Genomic DNA, 26,559 nt, shown 5'->3' on the forward strand with positions numbered 1-26,559 from the left:
AATCACAAAACTTAGACCAAATTCAATTACAGACTAGTTTAATTTAATCCTATAATAATGATTAATTCTTGGTAATTCCTCACCAAAGAAGAGGAATGCCCTTTTCAGAGAGTAAATGTTATTTACCTAATAATCTGTTTTCTCACATTCAATCAAAAATTATGACACACTCAAAAAATAAGAGGATACGACCCATCATGAAATTATAAAATAGAACAAATCCAGAGATGTCTCAGATGTTGCAATTATCAGATCAGTACTTTAAAATAATTACAATAGAAAGTTTTTTTAATCTAATGAAAAAATAAACAACCTACCTGAATAGATGAGGAATTTTTAGCAGAGATTAATAATATGCAATAATCAAATGGAAGATCTAGAATTGAAAAACCACGATATGAGGGCAGGAGCAAGATGGCGGAGGAGTAAGAGGTCACATTCACCTTCTCCCACAAACACTTCAAAAAAACACATCTACATGTAAAACGACTCACACAGAACATCAACTGAATGCTCACGGGAGAACTTAAACCTCCAAAAAGGGCAAGAAATTTTTGACACATAACTGGGTAGAACAAAAGAAAAAGAGAGAGAGAGAGAAAAGGAATCAGGATGGGACTAGCATTCCTGAGAGGGAGCAGTGAAGGAGGAAAGGAACCCACACCCTGGGAAACCACCTAACTGACGAAAGATCAGCCAAGATCAGACTTTAAAGTCTCTGAGAAAAGTGCAGCAGCTGGAGAGAGAACAGCAAAGCAGAGTGAGAGCTGCACAGATCATCTGAACCACGGCCCAGGACACCACAACCTGAGACGCTGGGGCAGGGGCTGGGTGCTGAGAATCGGGCTCCGCAGGTCAGTCCTAGGGAGAGGACTGGGGCTGGCTGTATGGGGACAGCCTGAAGGACTAAGGAGCAGTGCACCACTGGTAGGGGAGTGTTACGCCACAGGCTGAGGAGGGGAACGCCACAGCAGAGGGAACCCGGGAGAAGGTCCGGACCTGCAGGAGAGGCAAAGTGCCATTGTTGGGGAGGGCAAGAGGAGGGGGACGGACGCCATAGGAAACTCCCTGCACCGGAGCATGTGCATGCCGATGGGCTCTAAGAGGGCGGGGAGGCTCTGGCACAGAATATGGGTGGCGAGAAGCCTCTTGCTCATTTAGGGGAGATTGGGCACTCCTTGTGCAGGCTACAGGTGGCCAGGCACCTCTTGCGTGGGCTAAAGGCTTCAGGGGGCTAAGTGTGACACGGTGCCTCTTGCATGATCTACAGGTGGCAGGGACAGACCGCGGCAGTCATCTTAGAGGCCAGAGGGAGGTGTGGCTTGCCACCACTGGGGGCCTGTGAGTGGGCTCCACCTGTGACCCCAGTCACCCCAGGGGTTGGCAAAAAAGAAAAAAAGAAGGCACTGCAACCAAGCACCATACGCTGTTGCCCTCACTCCCCTGGGAACACACCCACCCTGCAGCTGCCACTGCCAAATGCTCTGGGCGGTGCCCAGACAATTGGTCACTGTCCCTTCCCAAGACCCTACAACTAGGAGCAGATGGTACAGACCTCCTTCATGGGCTAAGTGGGACAGGGTGCTTCTTGTGTGGTCTGCAGGTGGCGGGGGCAAACCACCACAGTTATCCCTGATTCCAGAGGTGGGCATGGCCCACCGCCACTGGGGATACCTGAACAAAAATCACTTGCAGCCCCAACCACCTCAGAGGGCTCCACAGAGAAGGACATTATGACGGAACACCACCTGTTGTTGCTCTCACTCCCCTAGGAGCACACCCATCCTGCTGCTGACACTGCCAAACACTCTGGACAGTGCCCAGATGCTTGATCACTATCCTTGCCCAGGAACCTGCAACTTGGATCAGCTTGTGCAGCACCTCCTGTGGGGCCTAGGCAGGTTGAGGTGCTTCTGTTCTACAGGAGGTGGGGGCAAACCACCGCAGTTATCTCTGGCTCCAGAGGTGGGGGTGGCTCACCACCACTAGGGATCTGTGAGCAGACACCACTTGCAGCCCCCTTCACCTCAAGGGCACTACAGAGGAGGGCATTGTGACCTAATACCACCTGTTGGTGCTCTCGCACCTCTGGGAACACACCCGCCCTGCTGCTGCCACTGCCAAACATTCCGGGAAGTACCCACACTCCTGATCTCTGTCACTTCCCAGGACCCTGCAACTAGGAACAGCCTGTACAGCACCTCCTATGTGGGCTAAGTGAGACGGGTTGCTTCATACAGGGTCTACAGGTGGTGGGGGCAAACCACCATAGTTATCACTTACTCTAGAGACAGTCATGGTCTGCTCCCACTAGGGTCCCTGAACAGGCACCACCTATAGTACCAATCACCTCAGAGGAGGACATTGCAATTGAACACAAGCTGTTGTTGCTCGCACTCCCCTGGGAACTCATGTACCCTGTTGCTGCTACTGCTAAATGCTCTGGTCACCTTGAAGATCTGCCTAAAGCTTATTACCACTTCCCAGGGCCCTGCAGCTATGAGCAACCTGTGCCACCTTCCTGCAGGTCTTTGGTTCTGCTGAGAGCCCAATGGCCAGGCACTGACTGCTGGCCCTACCCATTGCCTCCTTCTCCCCGAAAACACACCGAGCATCCTGGGAATAACAGCCTGCTCACACCGAAGAAAGAGACAGCAAATATTCAAACTCCCACACCAAAAATAAATAGCACACCCCCCAAAAATACAAAGGGGGTATTCTTGCATAGAAGCAGCATTACAAAACTATAGATTGGCTTCCCCAAACTCACAGAAAAAGAAAAACAAGCAAGATGAAGAAGCTCAGAAACCATTCCCAGTTAAAGGAACAGGAGAATTTACCTAAAGCAGTCAACAAAGAAACAGACCTCTGCAGTCTGACAGACATTGAGTTCAAAAGGGAGAAAGCAAAAATACTGACGTAATTAAGAGAGGATATGAACAGTAATACAGAGTCCTTTAGAAAGGAACTAGAAAATATAAGGAGGAGCCAAGAAAAACTAGAAAATTCATTTGAAGAGATACAAACTGAGCTAAAGGCAATAAAGAGCAGAATGAATAACACAGAGGAATGAATTAGTGACACAGAAGAGAGAATAATGGAAATCACCCAATCAGGACAGCAGACAGAAGACCAAATTAAAAAATATAAAAACAATATAAGAGACCTATTGGATAATACAAAGCAAGCCAATCTATGCATAATAGGAATTCCAGAGGAGAAAAAAAAGAAAAGGGTATTGAAAATATATTTGAAGAAATATGGCTGAAAACTTTCCAAATTTAAAGGATACTGATATCAAGACACGGGAGGTACAGAGGGCCCCAAACAAGTTGAACCCAAACAGGCCCAAATTAAGACATATTGCAATAAAAATGGCAACTATTAAAAATAAAGAGAGGATTCTACAGGCAGCAAGAGAAAAGCAAAGCATTAATTATAAAGGCATTCCCATAAGGCTATCAGCTGATTTCTCTACAGAAACTCTACAGGCCAGAAAAGAGTGGCAAGATATATTTAAAGTGCTGAAAGGAAAAAAAAAATTGCAACCTAGAATACTCTGTCCATCAAGAATATCATTTAAAATGGGGGGGGGGAAGAATTACCCCAACAAACAAAAGCTAAAAAAGTACAGCAATACTAAAACCATTCTAAAAGAAATACTGAAAGGGCTTCTCTAAATTAAAAAAAAAAGAAAGAAAGAAAGAAAGAAAAAGAAAAAAAGAAGAATTAGGATGGAGGAAACCACAATTGGAAAGCAGTCATTTAAATAAGCCAGCATACAGATCTAAACATGAAGATGTTGGGAGGAAAAAAAAAGACATCAAAATCATACAATGTGGGCAAGGAAAGTAAGAAAATATAGATTCTTTTTTTATTTTAATGATGTGTTTGAGCCTATATGACTATCAGGCTAAAGCAAACAGATAGAGGCAGGGGTTAACACACTTAAAAAACAGGGCAACCACAAATCAAAACCGAACATTACATTCACAAAAACTGAAAAGAAAAGTACTCAAGTATAAAGTAAATGGAAACCATCCAACCAAAAAAGAAAAGAGGAAAAGAGAAACATAGAATAAACTGGAAAACAAAGTTTAAAGTGGCAATAAATACATATCTATCAATAATCACTTTAAATGTCAATGGTCCAAATGCTCCAATCAAAAGACACAGAGTGGCAGATTGGATAAAAAAGCAAAAACCTTCAATCTGCTGCCTACAAGAAACTCACCTTAGGGCAAAGGACACATATAGATTGAAAGTGAGGGGATGGGACAAGAGATTTCACACCAATGGACAAGAGAGGAAAGCAGGAGTTGCAATACTCATATCTGACAAAACAGAGTTTAAAACGAAGGCCATAAAGAAAGACAAAGAAGGATGCTGTTTAATGGTTAAAGAATCCATTCAAGAAGAGGATATTACAAATGTCAATATATATGTCCCTAGTATAGGAGCACCCAGATACCGAATTGGAGATATCAAATACTTCCAATAAGTTTATCAGTAAAATGGACACAGCAGAGAAAAGACTCATTGAAAAACCCAGAAGGATGTATTGATGAATTCTATAAAAACTTTTTTAAAAGAAATAATGTGAATATTGTACAAAAATTTAAAAAATAGAGGAAGAGGGAACACTTAGAAACTGATTTTATGTTGCTAATGATACTGAATACTGATACTAAAACCAGAGAAAAGCAAGAGAAATGAAAACTGCAAGCCAATATACTTTATGAACATAGGTGTAAAATTCCTTACAAAACATTAGTGAATTGAATCCAGCAGTACATGAACAGGGTAATACACCATGCCAAATTGGATTTGAAATTTATTTAACAGAATGCAAAGTTTATTCAACATTTGAAAACTGCTGAGTATAACTTACCACATCGACAAATTAAAGAAGAAAAATTTTATTATCTCAGTAGATGCAGAAAAGGCATTTCACAAGTTATGATTAAAAACTTCAACAAGCTAATAATAGAAGGAAACATCTGCAGCCTTATAAAATCATCTACAAAAAACTTGCAGTTAATATTACACTTAATAGATTGGAAGCAAAACAAAAGATGTTTACTTTAATATTTTGTATCGAACTTTATCTTGGAAACCACAGCTTATACAAGAATACAGAAGAAAAAATCATAGAAATTGGAAAAAGGAAAAATTATCTTTATATGCAGATGATGTGGTTGTGTATGTAAAAACTCCTGAAGTATATAAAAGAAAACTACTGGACAAAATAAGTGATTTTAATAATGTTGCATGATACAAAGTCAATAAAAAAATCAATTGCATTTCTCTACCATAGCAATGAACAAACAGAAAAAATTTTTAAGCAGTACTATTTACAGTAACAGCATAAAACATAAAATCCTAAGGATAAATTTAACAAAAGGTATGTAAGACTTCTTCTTTTAAATGCATAAAAGAGAAGGGGTTTCAAGATGATGACATAGGAAGATCCTAAACTCACCTCCCTCCACAGACACAATAAATCTACAACTACATGTGAAAAAATTCCTTTAGTAAGGGGCCTAAAAATTGGATAAACAGAGCCTCCACAACAAAGGGTAACAGGACAACATCAAAATGAGTAGGAGAAGCAAAGATATGGTCTCACCAAAGAAAAACAACATCCCAGCCACAGTGATCCACAACCAGAAAGGGATCACAAAAGTATGGGTCTTTTCCCTGAGGAGCAAGGGAGTTGAGCTCCATATCAGGCAGCCCAACACTTTGATCCTGCAGAGGAAGAGACAAGCACGCAAAACACCTGGCTTTGAAAACCAATAAGAAATATGTCTAGGAAAATTATGTAATTGCAGAGAACAAAAAACCCCACTCTTAAAGGGTTTAGGCATAGAATTCCAAGACCTTAAAACCAGCACAAAAACACCAGTTTGAAAAGCACATGGATGGTTATCACAAATGAAGCCACTGGGGAGAGGGAGGAAATTGGAGGGTAAGAATAACATACAACATGCTACTATATAAAGTAGATGATTAACAAGAACCTACCAGATAGCCCAGAAAAATCAACTCAATAGTTTGTGATAACCTATATGGGAAAAAAGAAATGGATGCATTTATATGTATAATTGATTCACTTTGCTGTACACCTGAAACTAACACAATATTGGAAGTCAACTACCCTCCAAAAACTTTTTTAAAATAAAAAATTAAAAAAGAAAAAAAGAAAAGTGCATGGACTTGCTAATTTTGAAACATCTGCCAACTAGACAAAAAATATTTGGGTGCTCCCCAGGGACTGAGACTCCAGTGGGAGCCATTTTTGCACACAGGCTACTTTTTAAATGCTGGAATAGGCTGGGCACAATATCGGAATTCTCCTTCTATCTTGCTAGTACCAGAGGACATGCACCCCTGAGAGCCCTGCCCATTCCTGCACCTGGGTTAGAACTCATAGGTGGCCTTACCCACCAGTGTCCTACTGCAGCCACAGGCAGACCCAGCAGCCAGACTGGGAGCCAACCCCCAAAAAGCAGACTGCAGCAGCAAGTATGGCCCCAGCATAACAGGGGGGCACACAGCACACATAGGGACAATCTTTGAGCACCTAGCCCTAGTGGCCAGGCAGGATGGCACTTCTGAGACCCATGGGAGTTTTCTAAATAATGCCACTCCTCAAGGCTGGAAGAAGTAGATGAGTTACAGAAAATAAAGAAACAACCACAGAGAATTAGGCAAAATGAGGAGATAATGGAAAATGTTTCAATAGAAAGAACAAGATAAAACATCAGGAAAATAATTAAATAACATGGAATAAGCAATCTACCTGATAAAGAGTTAAAAGAAAAAAAAATCTTGTACATTCTAGTGATGTTCACAAGTGTACCAAAACAGTTTAATTGTAAATGGAAAATCTCAACAAATAGTTCTGGAATAACTGGATATCCATTGGTTAAAAAATAAACTTTGACCCTCTATGTCATACCATGCACAAAAATTAGTGTGATATAGGTCCTAGAATAAATGTGAAAGCTAAAACCATATAGTTCCTAGAAGGAAACATAGGAGAATATCTTCAGGCCCTTCATAGGAAAATACTGCTTAAAGGGGACAAAGAGAGAATGAATTATCGAGGGAAATTTTAATAAACTGGGAATCATCAAATTTAAAAACTTCTGCTAATTGAAAGATTATAGTAAGGAATGAAAAGGCAAACCACAGACTGAGAAAAAACATTCACATATATTTAAAATAGAATTAAATCTAGGATATATGAAAAGTACAACTTAATAATAAAAAGAAAAGAACCCAACCAAAAATGGACAAGACTTGAACAAACACTTAACCAAAAAAAAAAAAAAAGTCGTACAGAGAAGTATAAGCAGATGAAGAAGTCCTCAATAGCATTGGTCATTAAGGAAATGCAAGACAAAACCATAATTAGAGTAGTTCTCATATAAGAATGGCTAAAATTGGAATTTCTGTGGTGGCGCATTACTAACGAACCTGACTGGGATCTATGAGGATGCAAGTTCAATACCTGGCCTTGCTCAGTGGATAGATGTGGTGTTGCCTTGAGTTGTGGTGTAGACTGCAGACATGGCTCAGATCTGGCATTGCTATGGCTGCAACATGGGCCAGCAGCTACAATTTGACCCCTAGCCTGGGAATTTCCATGTGCCATGAGTGCGGCCCTAAAAATACACACACACACAAAAAGAATGTCTATAATAAAAACAATTTACATCAAATGTTGGAGAGGATGAAGAGTGACTGAGACTCTGATATACTGCTGTCGGAAATGACGTAACCTCTTCAGACAACTCTTTGGCACTTTCTCAAGAGCTTAAACATGCTTCTACCATGTAACATAGCAATTCTACTTCTGGGTATTCAACCAAGAAAAAAATGAAAACATACCCCCACAAATACCCTTGTTCATAGAACTTCTAACCCTAAAGACCATACAATGGATGTGGTATATTCAAGGGAAAACTATTCAGCAATAGAAAAGAGGCAAAGTATTGATACATGCAACAACATAAATAACTTTCACAAACATTTTTCTCTGTAAAAGAATCCAGACAGAAAAAAGTACATATTCTTTGATTCCATTTGTGTGAAATTCTAGAATAAGCCACTTAAGTTATAGTGGTAAAAGTCAGAGTGGGGGCTGCTTCTAGGAGGGTAAAATTGATTGCAAAGGAGTACAAAGGAATTTTCTGATATGATGGAAATTTTCTGACTTAATGTGTATGAGGTTTACACAAATGTCACCATTTGTCAAAACTGATTGAAAGTTAACCTAAGACCTCAAAAAATTAAACAATAATTCCAAATCTTCACGCATTTGGAAACTAGATAACATTTCTAACTATATTAGGGCTAACAAAACATTTTGAAAATCAGGGCGTTTTTAGAATTGTGCCAACAAAGGCACTATGTATCAAATCTTGTGAGACATACATAGCTAAAGCAATGAGGCCCTCAATTTCTCATCTGTAATTCTGAATGCCCAAAATCCATGAAAGCCAACTTTTAAAAAATTTGACACCAAAGCTTGACCTGATGTAATATGAGGCTAACTATAGTGTATTATCTCGATGTATATGAATACAGAGTGTTGGCACAGATCTCACTCAGGATTTTTATAATATAGAGTATACATACAATATTACCATTCTAACATCCCAAAACACTAAATTCCATAACACAAACTCTCCAAGAATTTTGGTTGGTGGATTGTAGACCATGAAATGTGTAATCTTAATTAAATATACCATTTTAAAAAATTGAAAAATAAATGTTATAAAGCTATCTATAATACTTCTATAAGGAGTTTTTTAAGAGTATTATAGATAACTATATTACATATTAAGTCCCTGAAAAAAACTAAATGATTCAGGAATGATGTACTTCAATCTACCCTGTGTTGAAATATACTAGTTAAAACTGATAAGAGTCATGGGCATTGACATCATTATATATAGGCACACATAAATATAATCTGTAAAATAAATCAAACTTGTGCTAGACTGGCACTGATTTGATTTTTATTATAGTGAAAAAACATAACTAAGAGATAATCACATGTTATTTAAATCTTCAGCACCATGGCCAGCATCTACTTTGCCTATAAGCTATAAGTTTCTGTGTAGGCTAATAATGAGTATCACATGTATCATTTGAATTCAGAGGTTAAGGAATTCATAGTCAACCAATCAATCTTTCACTTAGTCTTTGCATTTCCTTTACTCCTATCCAGACTCTGGCTTGGATGACCAGCACCACCCTATGTTATAGTAATATAGACAGTTCACTTTGCTAATGCCATTAACACAAATGAAAACCACGGCTAAAGTAAACCAAGTAGTACCACCTGGAAAAAAAAGTTTACTCTTTATATATAGCTTTATTTCAGTGTCCAGTAAATGCTAGTTCAATTGACTTACTGACTTTATTTATTATAACAACCCTCTATTGAGTGTAAACAAATTGTTTTGTTTCTAGGTGGCCTGAGAAGGGAAGGAAAAAATATGAGGAATATACAATCTTTCATCTCAAAGAATTCATAGTCCAGTAGGGGATGTACATTAAGACAGAGCAAACTACAACACTGTAATAAATTCTATAATCTAGACAAAAGTGTTGGGGGAAGATATAAGAAGGAGCAATTTGCTTTATTTTGAGACTCAATCACTATTTATCAGGAGGGCTGACACTGAAAGATGAGTCAAAATTTTAAAGGGAGGGAGTTCCCATTGTATATCAGTGGGTATTAACCTGAATAGTATCTGTGTGAATGTGGGTTCAATCCTTGGTCTCACTCAGTGGGTTAAAGATCCAGTGTTACTGTGATTGTGGCGTAGGCCAGCAGCTGTGGCTCCAACTTGGCCCCTAGCCTGAGAACTTCCATATGCCATAGGTGTGGCCCTAAAAAAAAAAAATTAAAGGTAGATAACAAAGAGAATGGAAACCCAGAGAAAGCAAACTACATGAGCCAAGTTATTAAATAGTGAAAAATACATAGTGTTTTGGTGTTTTAGAATGTCTTATATGACTTAAAATGAGACTATGTGGTAGGTAGAGAAGACAATGAGGAGTCAGACTTAAAAAATCCTCAAGTAGAATGCTAATGCATAGAAATCTAAATCTGGTAGTTTAGTTTGTGGAGTTGAAACAGAAATCCATGTGGTAATTAATTGGTTTTCTAAATAGTAAATATTGAATATACCAAGAAATCTTGGGCATATATCCAGACAAAACTTTCCTTAAAAAAGACACATGTGGCGTTCCCATCATGGCACAGTGATTAACAAATCTGACTAGGAACCATGGGGTTGCAGGTTCGATCCCTGGCCTTGTTCAGTGGGTTGAGGATCTGTGAGCTGTAGTGTAGGTCACAGACATGGCTCAGATCCCACGTTGCGGTGGCTCTGGTGTAGGCTGGCAGCTGAGGCTATGATTAGACCCCTAGCCTGGGAACCTCCACATGCCATGTGAGCAGCCCTAGAAAAGGCAAAAAGGCCAAAAAAAAAAAAAAAAGGCACATGCACCCGCATGTTCATTGCAGCACTATTCACAATAGCCAACACAAGGAAACAACCCAACTGTATATTGACAGATGATTGGATTAAAAGAGGTGGTATATACACACAATGGAATACTACTCAGCCATAAAAAAGAACAAAATAATGCCATTTGCAGTAACATGGATGGAACTAGAGACTCTCATCCTGAGTCAAGTCAGAAAGAAAGACAAATACCATACGATATCATTTATATCTGGAATCTAATATATGGCATAAATGAACCTTTCCACAGAAAAGAAAATCATGGACTTGGGGAATAGACTTGTGGCTGCCAAGAGGGAGGGGGAGAGAACGGGATGGATTGGCAGCTTGGGGTTAATAGATGCAGGCTATTGCCTTTGAAATGGATTAGCAATGAGCTCCTGCTATGTAACTCTGGGAACTATGCCTAGTCACTTTATGATGGAGCATGACAATGTGAGAAAAAAAGAATGTATACATGTATGTGTAACTGGGTCACCATGCTGTACAGTAGAAAAAAAAATAATGTATTAGGTAAATAAAATTTAAAAAATAAAGTATATAATGTTATGCCGTGAGTGCAGCCCTAAAAAGACAAAAGACAAAAATAAAAAATACAAAAATTATTAAAGTATTAAAAAAAAAGAAATCAACACCTCAAACTCCTGCTGGACAGATCAGAAGTATTTGATCTCAATACATTTCTATTAAAAGGAACTATATATTATGTTTAACCAACATTTTTCCAAGTTGGATTTAGTCGTATGAGAAAGTCGGTCATATGGGAAGAACTCACAGTGAATAGATCTGTGGAGTTCCAAGATGATTTACTGGTAGCAGCAAAGAGCACAATTCTGTTTGTACCCCACCAAAATTCATATGTTGAACTCCCAACCCCCAATATGTCTGTATTTGGGATGGGGCCTCTAGGAAAATGATTAAGATTAAGTGAGGACATAGGGTGGGGCCCTGATTTAATGATATTGGTGTTTTATAAGAACAGACACCAAAAAGCTAGCTCACTCTCTTTCCACATTCATATACCTTGGAAAGGCCATACTAGGATAAAATAAGAAGGTGGTTTTTCATAAGCCAGAAGGAAATACCTTATGAGGAACCATCCTTGCATGACCTTGATATAGGACTTATAGCCTCCAGAATTGTGAGAAACTAAATTTCTGCCAAGTCACCCAGCCTGCCATATTGTAGTACGAAAGTCCAAGCAGACCGATACAACTTGTAAGAAAAAAAAATTAGCACATGTGCTCAAATCTTCTGACTCCAAATTCCAAGCTTTTCTGCAGTGTACAAGTACTTTAAAATCTAATTACTTAGCTATACTAGAAAAATGCACATGAAATAAAGAGGGAAAGACAGTAAATGACAAAATGTTTGATGAAATATAATCAAAGGAAAGGAAGGGGGTATTATTGGAAATATAAAGGATTTAAGGGTTGATACAAATTTGGCTAGATAGTAAAGAGATAGTTGGATAGAAATGATGGGTAAAATATATAAGAAGGAATAGAAATGAGCCTGGAATTTGGGCAGAAGATACTTACACCCCATGGGAAAACTGTCATCTGGGGCATGACTAGAGAGGCAAGATGTTGTGGGTTTGAGATAACAGCAGAGCCTTGGGCAAGCCCAGCAGAAGTACATCACAGCTGAAACCATCTCTATCTCTGAGGAAGCACCAGAGACCAGGTTATGCCTGGCAGGATGGAGCATCTTTACCTCAAATGCCAGGGGCAAGGCTGATGTCTAACCACCCTTGATTCAAGGTACTCCTCTGAGACAAGAGTTTTATAAGAGGATATCTCACCAAAAAGCAGTGTCTAATAAAGTTGGGCATGGTCTAGAGTCAGAAAGCTCTTTAAGAATAGGCAACAAAAAGAGCTAAAGAGAGGCCAGGAGTCTACGATAGGGGTGGGTGTCAAAAACGTATTAAAATATACCCAGGATCTGTTTTAATCAGGTATAGTGAGGCCAACAAATCAAGAATGACTGCTATTGAAAAGATGGTTTTTTACTACAGTTCCCAAGAGGAGGCGTACTGCATGGCTTGTAGGGCCAAATGAGGGAGCACTTGGGTCAATCAGGAGTCAGAAGAGAGAAGAGGAAATGATGAGGCAGAGACTTTACTAGGATTTTTGAGAGGAGAAATGAGCAAGGTGGTGTAGGTACACAGTACAAAGTTTAGGATCAGATGGTTTGAATGATTCTGGTGGGTTGAAGGATACAGGAGTGGCCCTTCATTGTCTGGTACCTAGTTTGTGGGGTGATTTAGGGCAGGGAGACCATTGGCTTGGTGTGTGAGAATTTGTAAGGGAGGTGGTTGGAGGTATGGACTCTGATCAGTTGATTTGCATATCAAAGATTTGCTCACAGGCAAGTTTTTTCTATCTCCAGGAACTTAACAACCCTGAGAAGGACAATTCTCCCTTGAGTCCCCAAGACTTCCAAGATGTCAAATCTGGGAAATAAAAATTATGATTAATATTAAAAACCTATCCAAAATGTCTAGAATGAAAGAGTGAACTGAAAGAATAAATAGGAGTCAGGAGGTGATGTGAACCTGATATATGGGTCTTAGAAAACCTGATTTAGCCACTTAGTTTCATAGATAGATGATAGATAGATAGATGATAGATAGATAGATAGACAGACAGATAGACAGACAGATAAATAGGTAGATAGATACGATATTTTTTTCCTTTTGTTTTAAAGGGGCTACAACATAAACAGGCTGAGTTTTGTAGGTAAAATCGAGATTCAAATAACTGCACTTTTAGAAATTTATGAGGTCATTAAGGTCTAAACATATTACTCTACCAAATCATGCCCTTGTGGGTTGAAACAATTAATGTACCTCCAAATTTACAGATATTCTATTCAGGTATCATCTTACTTAACTCTCAGTCTCTGGCCCAGTAATTTTTAACTCTGAACATATATTTAAGACAGACATGATTTTAAACTACATTTCATTAACAGGCTCTGTTTTAAATGAGTTTCTTTGTGTAAGTAATGCCACTTTGTGTTTGATTTGCTCAAAAGGTATCAAAATCCTTTGAATCTCAAATGTATTATTATGTCTTAATGCCAATCTCATTTATGGAAATACATATAAAGGAGCAGAGATATTTTATCTCATTCTTTCTTTGCTACCCCAAAGGGAGCTAATTGTGCTTGCTTAAAGCAAAGTGACAATTTTTTATATGGAGTTAGTTAATTTTAAATATTATATAGAACAATAAAACATCAGCATTAATGGAAAACATATGTGAGGTTCCAAATATTCTGAAAATGAATGCAAAGTAATGTTCCAATCAACATGGAGTCAGGTTTCCTGGCCTGTTTCTGCACATGTGAAATCAGAGAGCGTGAGAGGGTTAGCATGGGTATGTGACCGTTCATGACTGTGTGTATGTCTATGTGTGTTGTGAAAGGCTTGCTTCTACTGCAGATCCCAGCAGCCTAGAGAAGCAATCTTTTACATGTAGCAAGACACAGTCCAGGATATTAACACTGTACCATTTCCAAGAGCCTCTGTTCACACCAGCTCCAGAGTAAACACCATGAAAGAAGGAGCCTCAAGCTGCTAAAAAGCACACAAAGCAACAAGGAGAAACAGTTCCAAATCCCATAAAAATGGAAAATGTTTCAAGAACAACTGCTCATTTGTTCAGAAAGTGCCCACAGAGCAGGGGGGGTACATAAAACTCAGTACCTGTTAGATTTATAGGCAAATAACCATTATCTACTATGTGTAGATGAGTGAAGGATAATTTTATGCAAACCACAATAAGTAAAATCAAACAGTATGAATTAAGCCTGTATAGTAAGAGCAGGAAGTTAAAGGAGGGAAAAAATAAGGAAATGGCATTTTCTGTGTGGTGTATCACCAACCTGCGAAATCCATTACACACTGAGCCAAAAACTGGAACAGGATTTTATAAAGGGATTGGCTTGAAATAGAACTCTGAATCCATTAGGACTTGTGTGGTGACTTCATACCTTAGGCAAAATCTTGTTCCCCAAGATCTAATTACTAATTGGCCTTACTTAGAGGTTTATGGAGAACTAGTGTATTGGGAGTTTTTACATAACAGAGTGTATTGTATAGATTCCTTGAGAGCCTTCATAGTGTATTCAATTTTTGAATGAATCCATTTCGACCAAGTATCATCAAGATCCAAACATCCTAAACAAAAGAGCTTGGGATTTTATGGGCCTGTGTCCCAAAGCTGTATAGTTTTCAAATCAAAGTAGTGCTTTTATAAGCTTTTTCCAAAAGCAGGACATTTGACTTTGGTCAAGTTTAAAATCACTTTAAATTCTGTGTATTTTAAATTTGAAAATGAAATCAGATTTTCAGTTTCAGACTTTGTTTACTCCTTATCAAATGTGCTTTCCTGGGTAAGGGTAGAAGATGAAGAAGAAGGTTTTTAAAGAATCACATAAAATGCCTATAAACATATTCACTAAAATAAGAGCATCAAAGAGTTCCCATCATGGCACAGCAGAAATGAATCCGACTGGGAACCATGAGGTTGTGGGTTTGATCCCTGGCCTTGCTCAGCAGGTTAAGGATCTGGCATTGCTGTGAGCTGTGGTGCAGGTCCCAGATGCAGCTCAGATCCTGCGTTGCCATGGCTGTCGTGTAGACTGACAGCTTTAACTCCAATTTGACCCCTGGCCTGGAAACCTCTATGTGTCGTGGGTACAGCCCTAAAAAGCAAAAAAAGCAAAAAAAAAGCCAAAATAAGAGCATCAATTTATTTCCACCAAACCATATTTCATTTAATGAGTCATATGTCAAAGAACTTTATATTTATGAATTCCATTTGAAATGTATGTAAGCATAAAAATAGAGAGGAAAATGTTCTTAGAGCAAAATGCGTGTAGGTTTTAGTGAAGCTAATTTTGCTTAGATGGTTTTAGTGAATTAAAACTCCAGTGACTAAACATTATGGGATTGTATCACAGTATATTAAGTGAGCTTGCAGAGGCTTTGAAGTCAAAAATTACTGGTTTTAAATCTAGGCCCTGGAGGGAATGAGGAAGAATTGGAGGGAATGAAGAAAGGGAGGAAGGATAGAAAGAAGAGAAGAATGGAGAGAGGGAATGAGGAGGGAAAGCATGCATTAAGGTAGTGAGCAAGGTGCTCTCATGTGCAGCTATCTTCTGCTGCTAGCCCTGTGATCTTGGGCAAATAACTGTACCCTTGGGCCTCAGGAGTCTTACCTATAAGAAGAACAACTTTTGTAAGACTCTAAGAAGATAGTATTAGCAACATAATTTTGGGGGGTACTCCTGAATCACCATATTAAAAAGACAACACCTAGAGAGTAAAAACAAAAATCCAACAAAACTGGGTAAAGAGATACAACACAACCTCAAAATATAAGCAAGTAAAGACAAGCTGCCAATAACCACAATTCTTGTGTGTCATTGGCATCTCTGTGGGAAAAAGCAGGGGAAAATAACAAGACATTTGATGAACCAAAGAATAAGAGAACCAAAAAAACACCCAACAGATAATAACTGAAATGTACAACATGCTAATTTGAGAAGAGTGGCTGAAACTGAGAAAGACGCTGTTCACTCCAGCAGCCTATGAGTATAAAGCACCCATATGAATTCTTTAAAGATAAAGCAGTCTACTATCTAGGAACTCCCAAATTTGACACATGAGTACACAGGCCTCCATACCGAGGAAAACTACTGAGACTGGAGACATGAGTTAGTAAGGAAGAGACAAAAAAGAAGATATGGATAAAAGTGGGAAAGGTGAACAAAGCTAGGAAGTCTCAGAAAACAAGGTGCTGTATTTTTAACACTGTATGCAAACAGCAGAAGAGGAAGGTCAGTGAACTTAGAAAAGCTACTACTTTCTAAACATTCAGGAAAAATAATTTTATGAAAAATGAACAACTAAAAATGTATCTAGGCCTAATACCATAGAATTACAATGAAATAAAACCTAATATATATGAAAGATAGGAAAGAAGACCAAAACTGTTAATTATTAAGTCAAAAGAACCCAAATCATATTAATCACAAAAAAGATGAAATATTAACATGAAGTTCCCATTGTGGCGCAGTGGTTAACAAATCCAACTAGGAACCATGAGGTTGTGGGTTCGGTCCCTGCCCTTGCTCAGTGGGTTAAGGATCCGCCGTTGCCGTGAGCTGTGGTGTAGGTTGTAGATGTGGCTCGGATCCCGCGTTGCTGTGGCTCTGGCGTAGGCCGGTGGCTACAGCTCCGATTGGACCCCTAGCCTGGGAACCTCCATATGCCGTGAGAGTGGCCCCAAAGAAATAGCAAAAAGACAAAAAAAAAAAAAAGAAATATTAACATAAATCAAAAGTAGAAGTCAAAAATAAGCTGATGCAATTCAAAACAGAATTAGAAACTTAAAATCTTTTAAAAATTTAACCTATACTAGAATACATGAGTAAATAAACGTAATAAAGAATTAAAAACAGAAAATAAAAAAGGAAAAAACTAACTTACAATGAGATGAAGAGAGATAAAAAGAATTTAAGATAAAATGAAGAAAATTTACCATGCAATGTATGAGTATTAAGAGTCCCTGAATATGAAAACTCAAAGAAGAGAATACAAATTTTTAAAATTAAAATATTCCCATTAAAATATTCCTCATATTTTTTAAAAGGATGTGAAACTATATATTGAAAGAGTATATAGTATAACTGACTCTATCCATGCGCAATAACCAACATCAAAACGTAATTTAATAAAAATACTAGACCTTGTATAAAAGAAAACAAAATATTTGGCCTTTTAGGAAAAAAAGTTTGTGACTTATAAAGAACAGAAAATTATGTTAACAAATTTTTAATCAGCAACACTATATTCTTGAAGAAAATAAAGTAACATATTTAAGATACTTAAGGAAAGACAGTAAGGGCCAAGGATTTTATATTCAATTATAGTGAACTTCAAGTATAAAAAGCACAGACAACTGTTATCAATAAGCAAGACTTCAGGAATATTGTTCCCATGAACACTTTCTAAAGAATATCTCGTGGAGAATGAGCTTTAGACAACCAAAATGACTAGAGAGTCATTGAATGAAGACTGGTGGACATCCTAAAAGAAATGGAAAAATTCCTAGAAATGTACAGTCTCCCATGGCTGAATTAAGAAGAAACAGAAAATATGAATTGAATCAGTGATTAAAAACAAAAAACAAAAAAACCTCCCAACAAACAAAATGTGCAGGACGGAATAACTTCACAGGTGAGTCCAATGAACATTTGAAGAAGAATTAACACCCATCTGTCTCAAACTATTCTAAAAAGTTGCAAAGGAAGGAATGCTTCTGAACTCATTCTACAAAATCAGCATCACCCTGGTACCAGAATCAGACAAAGGCAACACCCAAAAGAAAATCACAGGCCAATATCTCTAATAACTATAGACGCAAAAATACTCAACTAAACATTAGTAAACCAAATTCCACAATACATTAAATGGATCATACACCATGATTAAGTTAGATTTATCTCAGGGGTAGTTTAATAGTCACAAATCAATCAACATGGTACAGCTCATTAACAAAGAAGAATAATTATATAATCATCTCAATAGATGAGAAAAATTTGACAAAATTCAACATCAGTTTATGATTAAAAACACTCAAAATGGACATAGAGGGAATATACCTCAACATAATAAAGGCCGTATATAACAAGCCCTCAGTTAACATCATGCTCAACAATGAAAAGCAGAAAACACCTTCTCTAAGATTAGGAACAGGACAAGGATGCCTGCCCACTCACCATTTTTATTCAATGAGGTATTAGATGTCCTAGCCACAAAAATCACACAGGAAAAATAAAGAAATTCACATTGGAAAGGAAGAAGTTCACCTGTCACTATTTGCAGATGACATGATACTATATATAGAAAATCCTAAAGAAGCCACCAAAAAACTATAGGAATAAATAGATTCATTAAAGTTGCAGGAAACAAAATTATTATGCAGAAATAGGTTTTCACTTCTATGCACAAATAAAAAACTATGAGAGAAAAACAATTCTATTTACAATTGCATCAAAAAGAATAAAATACTTAGGAATAAATTTAACCAGGGAGAAAAAAGACCTATACTCAGAAAACCATAAGACACTGATGAAAGAAAATAAGGACAACACAAACAAATGGAAAGATAAAGTGCTCATGGATTGGAAGAACTAATATTATTGAAATAACCATATCTCCAAAACAATCTATAGATTCATTGTGATTCCTATCAAAATACCAATGACAATTTTTCACAGAATTAGAACAAATAATTCTAAAATTTGTAGAAAACATAAAAGACCTTGAATAGCCAAAATAATCTGGAGAAAGAAATGCAAGGATGGAGGTATCACATGCCCAGATTTCAAACTATACTACAAAGCCATAGTGAGTAAAACAGCATGGTCTGGCCCAAAACAGACACATGGATCAATCGAACATAATAAAGGGCCTAGAAATAAAGTCAAACTTATATGATCAATTAATCTACAACAAAGGAGATAAGAATATACAATGGCAAGACAGCCTCTTCAATAAATAGTGTTTAGAAAACTGGATGGTCACATGCAAAAGAGTCAAACTGGACTACCGTCTCATGCCATATACAACAGTATACTCAAAATGGACTAAATATCTGCATATAAGACCTGAAACCATAATATTCCTAGAAGAAAACATAGGCATGTGCTTTAGCAACATATTTTTAGATATATCTCCTCAGGCAAGTGAAACAAAAGCAAAAACTTTAAAATGGGACTACATTGAAATTCCCCAGTGGCCTAGCAGTTAAGGATTTAGTGTTGTCACTGCTGTGGTTCAGGACTCATCTCTGGCCTAGGAAATTTTGCATGCCATAGGTGCAGTCAAAAAAAAAAAGAGAGAGAGACTACATAAAACTAAAAATCTTTTGCATGGTAAAGAAACTATCAGTAAAACAAAAAGGCTACCTACTGAATAGAAGATATTTGCAAACAATGCATCTGATAAGGGGTTAATATCTGAAATACTCACACAACACAAAAAGAAACACACACACAAGGAACCTGATTAAAAAATGGGCAGAGGACCTGAACAGACTTTCCCCCCAAAACAAATACAAATCACCCACAGGTACATGAAAAGATGCTTGGTATCAGTTATAATCAGAGAAATCACTAATGAGATATCACCTCACACCTATCAGAATGGATATTAACAAAAAGGACAATAAATAAGAAGCATTCACGATGACATGGAGAAAAGGAAACCCCAGAACATTATTGATGGAAATGTAAGTTGTTACATTTGCTACAGAAAACAGTATAGAGGTTCATCGAAAAATTAAAAACAAAACTACCATAAGATGCAGCAATTCTACTTTGGGGTATGTTCCCAAAGAAAAAAAAAAAAACACTAATTTCAAAGGTACACCTATGTTCAGTGCAACATCATTTACAATAGCCAAGATATAGAAGCCACCTAAGTGTCTATCGATAGATTAATGGATAAAAAAATATGTCGTATATATACACATACATAGTATAGATATACATACATATATAAGGGAACATTTGCCATTAAAAAGAATGAAATATTGCCATTCGTAACAACAGAGATGGAACTAGAGGGTATTATTCCTAAGTGAAATAAGTAAGATAGAGAAAAACAAATCTATGATATTAATTATATATGGAATCTAAAAAACAAAACAAAAGGAACAAACAGAACAGAACAGACTCATAGATGTGGGGAACAAACAGATGATTACCACAGGGGAGGGGGTTGAGGGATGAATGCAAAAGGGAAGGGATATTAAGGGTACAAGCTTCCAGTTATAAAAATAATGAGTTGCAGGGATGAAATGTACAGTTTGGGGAATACGGTCAAAGTATATTGTAACACTTTTGTATGGTGACACTTGATAACTAGATATATCCCAGTGATCATTTTGTATAGAAATAACCTATCACTAAGTTGTGCACCTGGAATTAACATAGTGATATAGGTCAATTGCATCTCAACTAAAAAATACATAGACACTGGAAGCAAATATTTCAAAATGCTATTGATGCTTAATTTTGGAGAGTGGGGATTATGGGTGAATGTTCATTTTTACTTTATGCTCTATATATTTCTAGTCATCTGCAGTGAACATTTATTTATTCCTTGTAAAATACTTAAAATTAAAAAAAAACATTTCAATGGAAAAAAAGACAGATGTCACTGAACATCAGTGATTACTAACATCAAAAAAAAGTGAACGCCAGTTTCTGTGTTTCCAGAGTAAACAACATAACGCCACTTATTTTCATGCCAAAGGAATAAAAATGGGTCTGATAAAGCCTCTGCATTCACCTGCTACATTAGCACAAAATACATATTTGATTGAGAAATACAATAAACTCTATCATAAGTATGCAATCAGCAAACCTATAGATTTTCCATATACCTATAGAATGTTCTTCAATAGATAGAATGTAACAAGAAAAGAAAGGGATAGAGGAGGAATCTATAAATTAAAAGAAATGAGACATCAAGTTTGTTTAAATGGGCAAAATCAAACTACTGTGTCTGGGAATACAAACCATCAGTTTAAACATAAAGAAAAACAAGGGTGTGGAGCTCCCTGGTGGCCTAGCAGTTAAGAATTCAACGTTGTCACTGCCAGGGCTTGGGTTTGATCCCAGGCCTGGGAACTTCTACATGCCGCGGGTATGGCCGAAAAAAAGAAAAATAAGGATATGATTGGCATCAAAGTCAGGACAGTAATTACTTTTGGAGGCAAGAAGGGCCTGACATTGGGACGAATACATACAGGAGCTACTAGGGTAGCTGTAAAAGTTCTGTCCTCATCTGATTACAAGGGTGTTTGTCTTGAAATAATTCAATAAGCTTTGCTTTTGAGTTGTGTGATTTTTTTCTATATTTATTTTATAATGAAAAGGTAAAAATAAAACAGGAAAATTTTATAATAATAATCTGGGCTCTGTTAACTTGTAGAACTATTTCTTATTTCTTCATCCATAGGCTACGGATAATTTTCTTTCATATATTTTTTCTCTTAGTGTCTAGCCCACAGTACACTTGAACTTCATTTTCCTTCCAACCATATGAGTTTTTTAATACAATAAAACAGATTTATCCATGGCCAGCAGAAACCAATAAAACAGAAATAAAGTAAATGCATACTGTGTTAGAAATAAATAAAGGACTATCACCTAGAATCTCTCTCGTCCACTACTCTGTCCATGAGGAAAACTATTATTTAAGAGAAAAAAATGCAAAAGCCTCACTTTATGTATAGTCTTTACCCTAATGACCTACAGGTAAAGGATAAATGCAGAACCTATTACTTTATGAAAAAACACCAGTTATTTTATCTGGTGATTTCCCTCCTTGTCTATAGATATTCATTCAAAACATATTTGCTGAATACTTTCTATGGACTGTTTTGTTTTTCCTTTGGTTTTGAGTAAATTGACCAGCAACATGAAAGATAGAGTATGGATTCCTTTAGTTTATATTTGACTCTCCAGTTCAGACTTTTCGGATTTCTTCAAATTTAATGATATTTTAAACTCAAACATCCTGGCAAGAGAATAACCTTGGAATCAATCCTAGCCCAACATTTCAAGGTCTAAAAATGAAAGGTATTCTGGGAGTTATGAAAATATTTTAATGAGGTAAAATAAAACCAATCTTGTTTAAAATGTTTAGGCTGTTAATGCTTCCTTAGTTCAGATGGAGGAATTTTCACCAACATATCTACTTGGTTATGGTGGAGATTAGTTGATAGAATTCAGTCAAGAGAACATTTAGAGTGACATCCACATCACCGTGTCCCAGGGAGAACAAACACTGGTAAGTAGATGCTCAGAGTCTTGTTTAATTTGTTTTTACTTTTTTGTTTTGTGATTGCATTCTAGAATCTTCTATTTAGAGCAATGTCGACATCCTCTTAACTGACTCATTTGGAAAGAAAAAGAATTTCATATGCCAACGAAGGGGGAAGGCAGAAAGAGAACTAGTTTGAGAGAAATATTTTACGATTTGTCAAACTTGGATTAGCAACATCGTATTTTTTACCTCTCCCTTTAAAAAAAAAAAAAGCAGTGTGGACAAGGTATTGATATGTGAAATGAAACAAAATGAATTTCAAGTCCTTTTTGCCACTTACACACAGAGTATAACCTTATTTCAACCATTCCTCAGGGTCTCTGATATGTATCTACCTCCTCTCCTGATATGGTAATGATTACATTGAGGAGATACTGATTTAAGAGGAATCTTCCCAAATCAGAAAAAGTTTTTTTTCCCCAAGATGTTCTTTTTATGACATGTATGCTGTCTACACGCAAAAAGAAAGATAAAAAGGAAAGAAGAAATGAAGGGATAAAGAGGGAAAGAAAAGAAAGATGGAAAAGGAAAGGAAAGAAAAATGTAAAAGTTTCATAGTCAAATAACATATGATTTAATTTCATCCCCATACTTAAATGCCTGGATTTATGTCACTATGTCACTCATTGGAATATCATATATTTCAACCCTGGAAGCATAGATTCATCTCTATCCAACTTGAAAGTTATTAATGCTAACTGGCTGTTGCTAGGAACTGATCTGGAATGAATTGGCAGTTCTGGTTCTGTTCTTAGTGACCCAGAGGTTATGTCACAATCAGTTATGGCAATACCTTTGTTAAAGAAATGAAGAGGAGAGAGCACTTACTGCTTGGTGACCAAAGAGCTTTCAACACATTCTAGCAGAGGTAGCAATGGTTGCCATACTTTAAACATTTTCTAATTCTGCAATTAAGGTTTCAGTGGAGACTTCTGCTTGCTAATATAGCCATTGCCTGAATTTATCCATTTAGACTACTAGTTTAGCTCTGAATTGTACCTGGAATGCATAATATACTCTAAACAAATGTGTATTAAATAAGAGACTGGATTCATTTAATGTTTCTAACTCAAATGAAGCTTCTATCATAGTGAGGGATTATGAAGTTGAAGCAATAAATTAAAAAGAGATGGTGTGGCATCTTCTTTATAAGAACAAAATCAATAGGCAAAAGTAATTTAACCTAATGAAGGAAAAACAAAATTAAACTAAACCTGACTTGGGATGTAGATGTGCAGGAAATATGGCTGAGACACTAATTACTGGTCCTCTGACTATTCATAGATTTGAACCCCTTCAAGGTAAGTTCTGTATCTTATTCTTATAGTTTCAATTTTCGGATGAGTGCATTGTACAGAATAGGACTGTCTGAATCCACAGTCATCACCTCAGTTTCTACAGTGATGCATTATTGCTCTATCACAGAATATATTTGTTTGAATTTTATTCACTTTGTGGGTATTCCAACTGGATTTAGATACAGTTCTTCAAGTCAGGAACTATGTTTATTCATTTTTGCGTACTCAAGCCAAAAGCAATGCCTGCTCATAAGTTTTGGTTAATAAGTATAGCTGATATGGCTGGATATGCTCTATGTCACTATGTCATAGAGCATATGACACATGCATCACTATGTCACATGCATCTCTCCAAAAGCACAAACACAAGAGTGGAGAACTTCCAATTGAACATGTATGTATACAACTACACATACAAATTCACAAATGGAGGTGTTTTTATGTGTGCATGAATGAATGTGTACATGTATGATTAAATATATCTTGTATTTATGCTGGAAAATATTCATTTTACTGCATGTTTTTAAGGATCATCAGCTTGATATGTATTAAATAGTTAACACTGTTTTTTCAAAGTATGGTTCAGGCTGTAAGAGAAACTACAGAAGGAAAAAAGCACAGAAAGTCATTGTTTTACTACTAGGGCACCTCCCTCCCTGTTCTGACCCTTGGAGAAACCCAGCGATGTCACAGTTGTTGTCTTACGTCATACTAGTTGAAAATAGAGGTTACCACCATCAAGAAGAGGATGTATTTTAAAGGGTCCTTTTAATTGAAGTCTCTTTTGAATTAAGATGTGCAATGTGAGCTCAAATTAATTGGAAAAGTGAGAAGATGACTGCATTAATAGTCAGTGGATGTGGATTCTTTGGACCACAATGGCCATTTGATGATATCCCTAAGGCAGTTACAAGGTAAGAAAGGATTTTCTGTGAACTTTTGAATCAAATCAGCAATGAAATTTAAAAGCAGTATATATAGAGAATAAAAAATGTAATTCTCACATTTCTGTTCTGTGTTACTGTGTGGATAAAATATAGAACAATTTACTATTGCTAAAACAATAAATTTCTTTTTTAGTGATTTATTTTTGACATAGCCTTTTTTTTTTTTTTTTTTGGTCTTTTTTAGGGCCACACTTGTGGCATATGGAGGTTCCCAGGCCAGGGGTTAAATCAGAGGCCTAGGCCACAGCCACAGCAATGCCAGGTCCGAGCTGTGTCTGTGACCTACACCACAGCTCATGGCAAGGCCAGATGCTTAATCCACTGAATGAGGCCAGGGATCAAACCTGTGTCCTCATGGATACTAGTCAGATCCATTTCCACTGAGCCACAACAGGAACTCCAATAAATTTCATTATGTAATTTTCCTATGTTAAAATGCTTTCATGGAGTTCCCACTGTGGCACAATGGGATCAGAGGCATGTCTGCAGTGCCAGACACAAGTTCTATCCCTGTCCCGGCACAGTGGGTTAAAGGATCCAGCATTGCTGTAGCTGTGGCATAGGTTGCAGCTGTGGCTTGGATCTGACCCTTGACCGAGGGAATCCACACACCAAAAAAGAAAAAAAAAAAAGATGCTTTCATTGCTCTTGATATGTGCAGAAAGTATCCAAATACCATACTCTCTTTTACCAGGCCTTCCACAATCTTACCCCTCCCGAATTTCCCAAATTTATTTTTCACTGTTCTCCCACTGGAACTTAATTCCATAACCATCTAAACTACTTTCATTTACCTAAATACACCGTGATGTTTCATACATTTGTGACTTTGTATATGTTCTTCACTTTTCCTAGGATGTCCCTATTATGATGTTCTGGTAAGCAATTTTTTATTCATCCTCTGTGCACTCTACCCTGATCCACCACCCACCAGGTGGATTATTCGCTCCTTTATGCCAACATTCTACTTGTTTCATGCTGCCATTATGGCAAGCATTAATAAGCTCAGGTTACTTACTTATATACCTAGTGACTATTTCATGTGCTCCTTGAAGGCTGTAATTATATCTTATATAGCAGAAGGTACCATTTATGAGTTATCACTGTTTCAAGGGATAACTGTGATTGATGCTTATATCTGGAATCTAATATACAGTGCAAAACCTTCCACAGTGAAACCTTCCACAGAAAAGAAATTCATGGACTTGGAAAACAGACTTGAGGTTGCCAAGGGGGAAGTGGAGGAAGTGGAATGGACTGGGAGTCCGGGGTTAATAGATGCAAACTATTGCATTTGGAATGGATAAGCAATGAGATCCTGCTGTATAGCACAGGGAACTATATCCAGTCACTTGTGATAGAACATGATGGAGGATAATGTGAGAAAGAGTATATATTTGTTGTAAAGTAGAAATTGACAGAACACTGTAAATCAACTATAATGGAAAAAATAAAAATCATAAAAAACTGTAATTGGAATATATAATTGGAAAATCCATGATTTTATAACTTTTGAATAACTCATATAAGAAAATTGTGTCTATAAAATACAGTAGATGCAGTAGGAGAACAGAGGAAGCACTTTACTATATCTGCAGTTAGGAAAAGCTTCTAGAAGGCACAGTTTTGCAGAAGAAGCAAACTGTGGTATTAACACAATGCAGTCTGATTACTGATAAACATAGGTGCAAAAATTCTCAACAAAATACTAGTAAACTGAATTCAAAAGCACACTAGAAAGGCCATATAACCATGATCAAGCGAGATTCATCCCTAAGATGCAAGGATGGTTCAATATACGTAAATCAATAAATATGATATATTACTTTGAAAGTAAAATGACAATC

At 37.0% G+C, this 26,559-nt stretch overlaps 2 protein-coding genes across 5 annotated transcripts in view; one reads left to right on the forward strand and one right to left on the reverse strand.

The window, feature by feature from the left end:
• Positions 1–26,559, reverse strand: part of NTMT2 (N-terminal Xaa-Pro-Lys N-methyltransferase 2) — a 76,751-nt gene that overhangs the window by 41,873 nt on the left and 8,319 nt on the right. The gene's annotated exons all lie outside the window — the stretch shown is intronic.
• The window catches only part of KIFAP3 (kinesin associated protein 3), a 184,048-nt gene continuing 180,574 nt past the window's right edge, over positions 23,086–26,559 (forward strand). The window contains exons 1-2 of the mRNA XM_021089424.2: positions 23,086–23,768; positions 24,560–24,679. Of these exons, the coding sequence (XP_020945083.1) occupies positions 24,600–24,679 (80 nt within the window). The 5' untranslated portion in view covers positions 23,086–23,768; positions 24,560–24,599. The remainder of the gene's footprint in view (positions 23,769–24,559; positions 24,680–26,559) is intronic.

The sequence above is a fragment of the Sus scrofa genome, chromosome 4, assembly GCF_054392235.1.
Source record: "Sus scrofa isolate SSC_HxYL_T2T_F1_AM1 chromosome 4, Sscrofa_HxYL_maternal_Yorkshire_Landrace_v2.0, whole genome shotgun sequence".
Lineage (NCBI taxonomy): Eukaryota > Metazoa > Chordata > Mammalia > Artiodactyla > Suidae > Sus > Sus scrofa.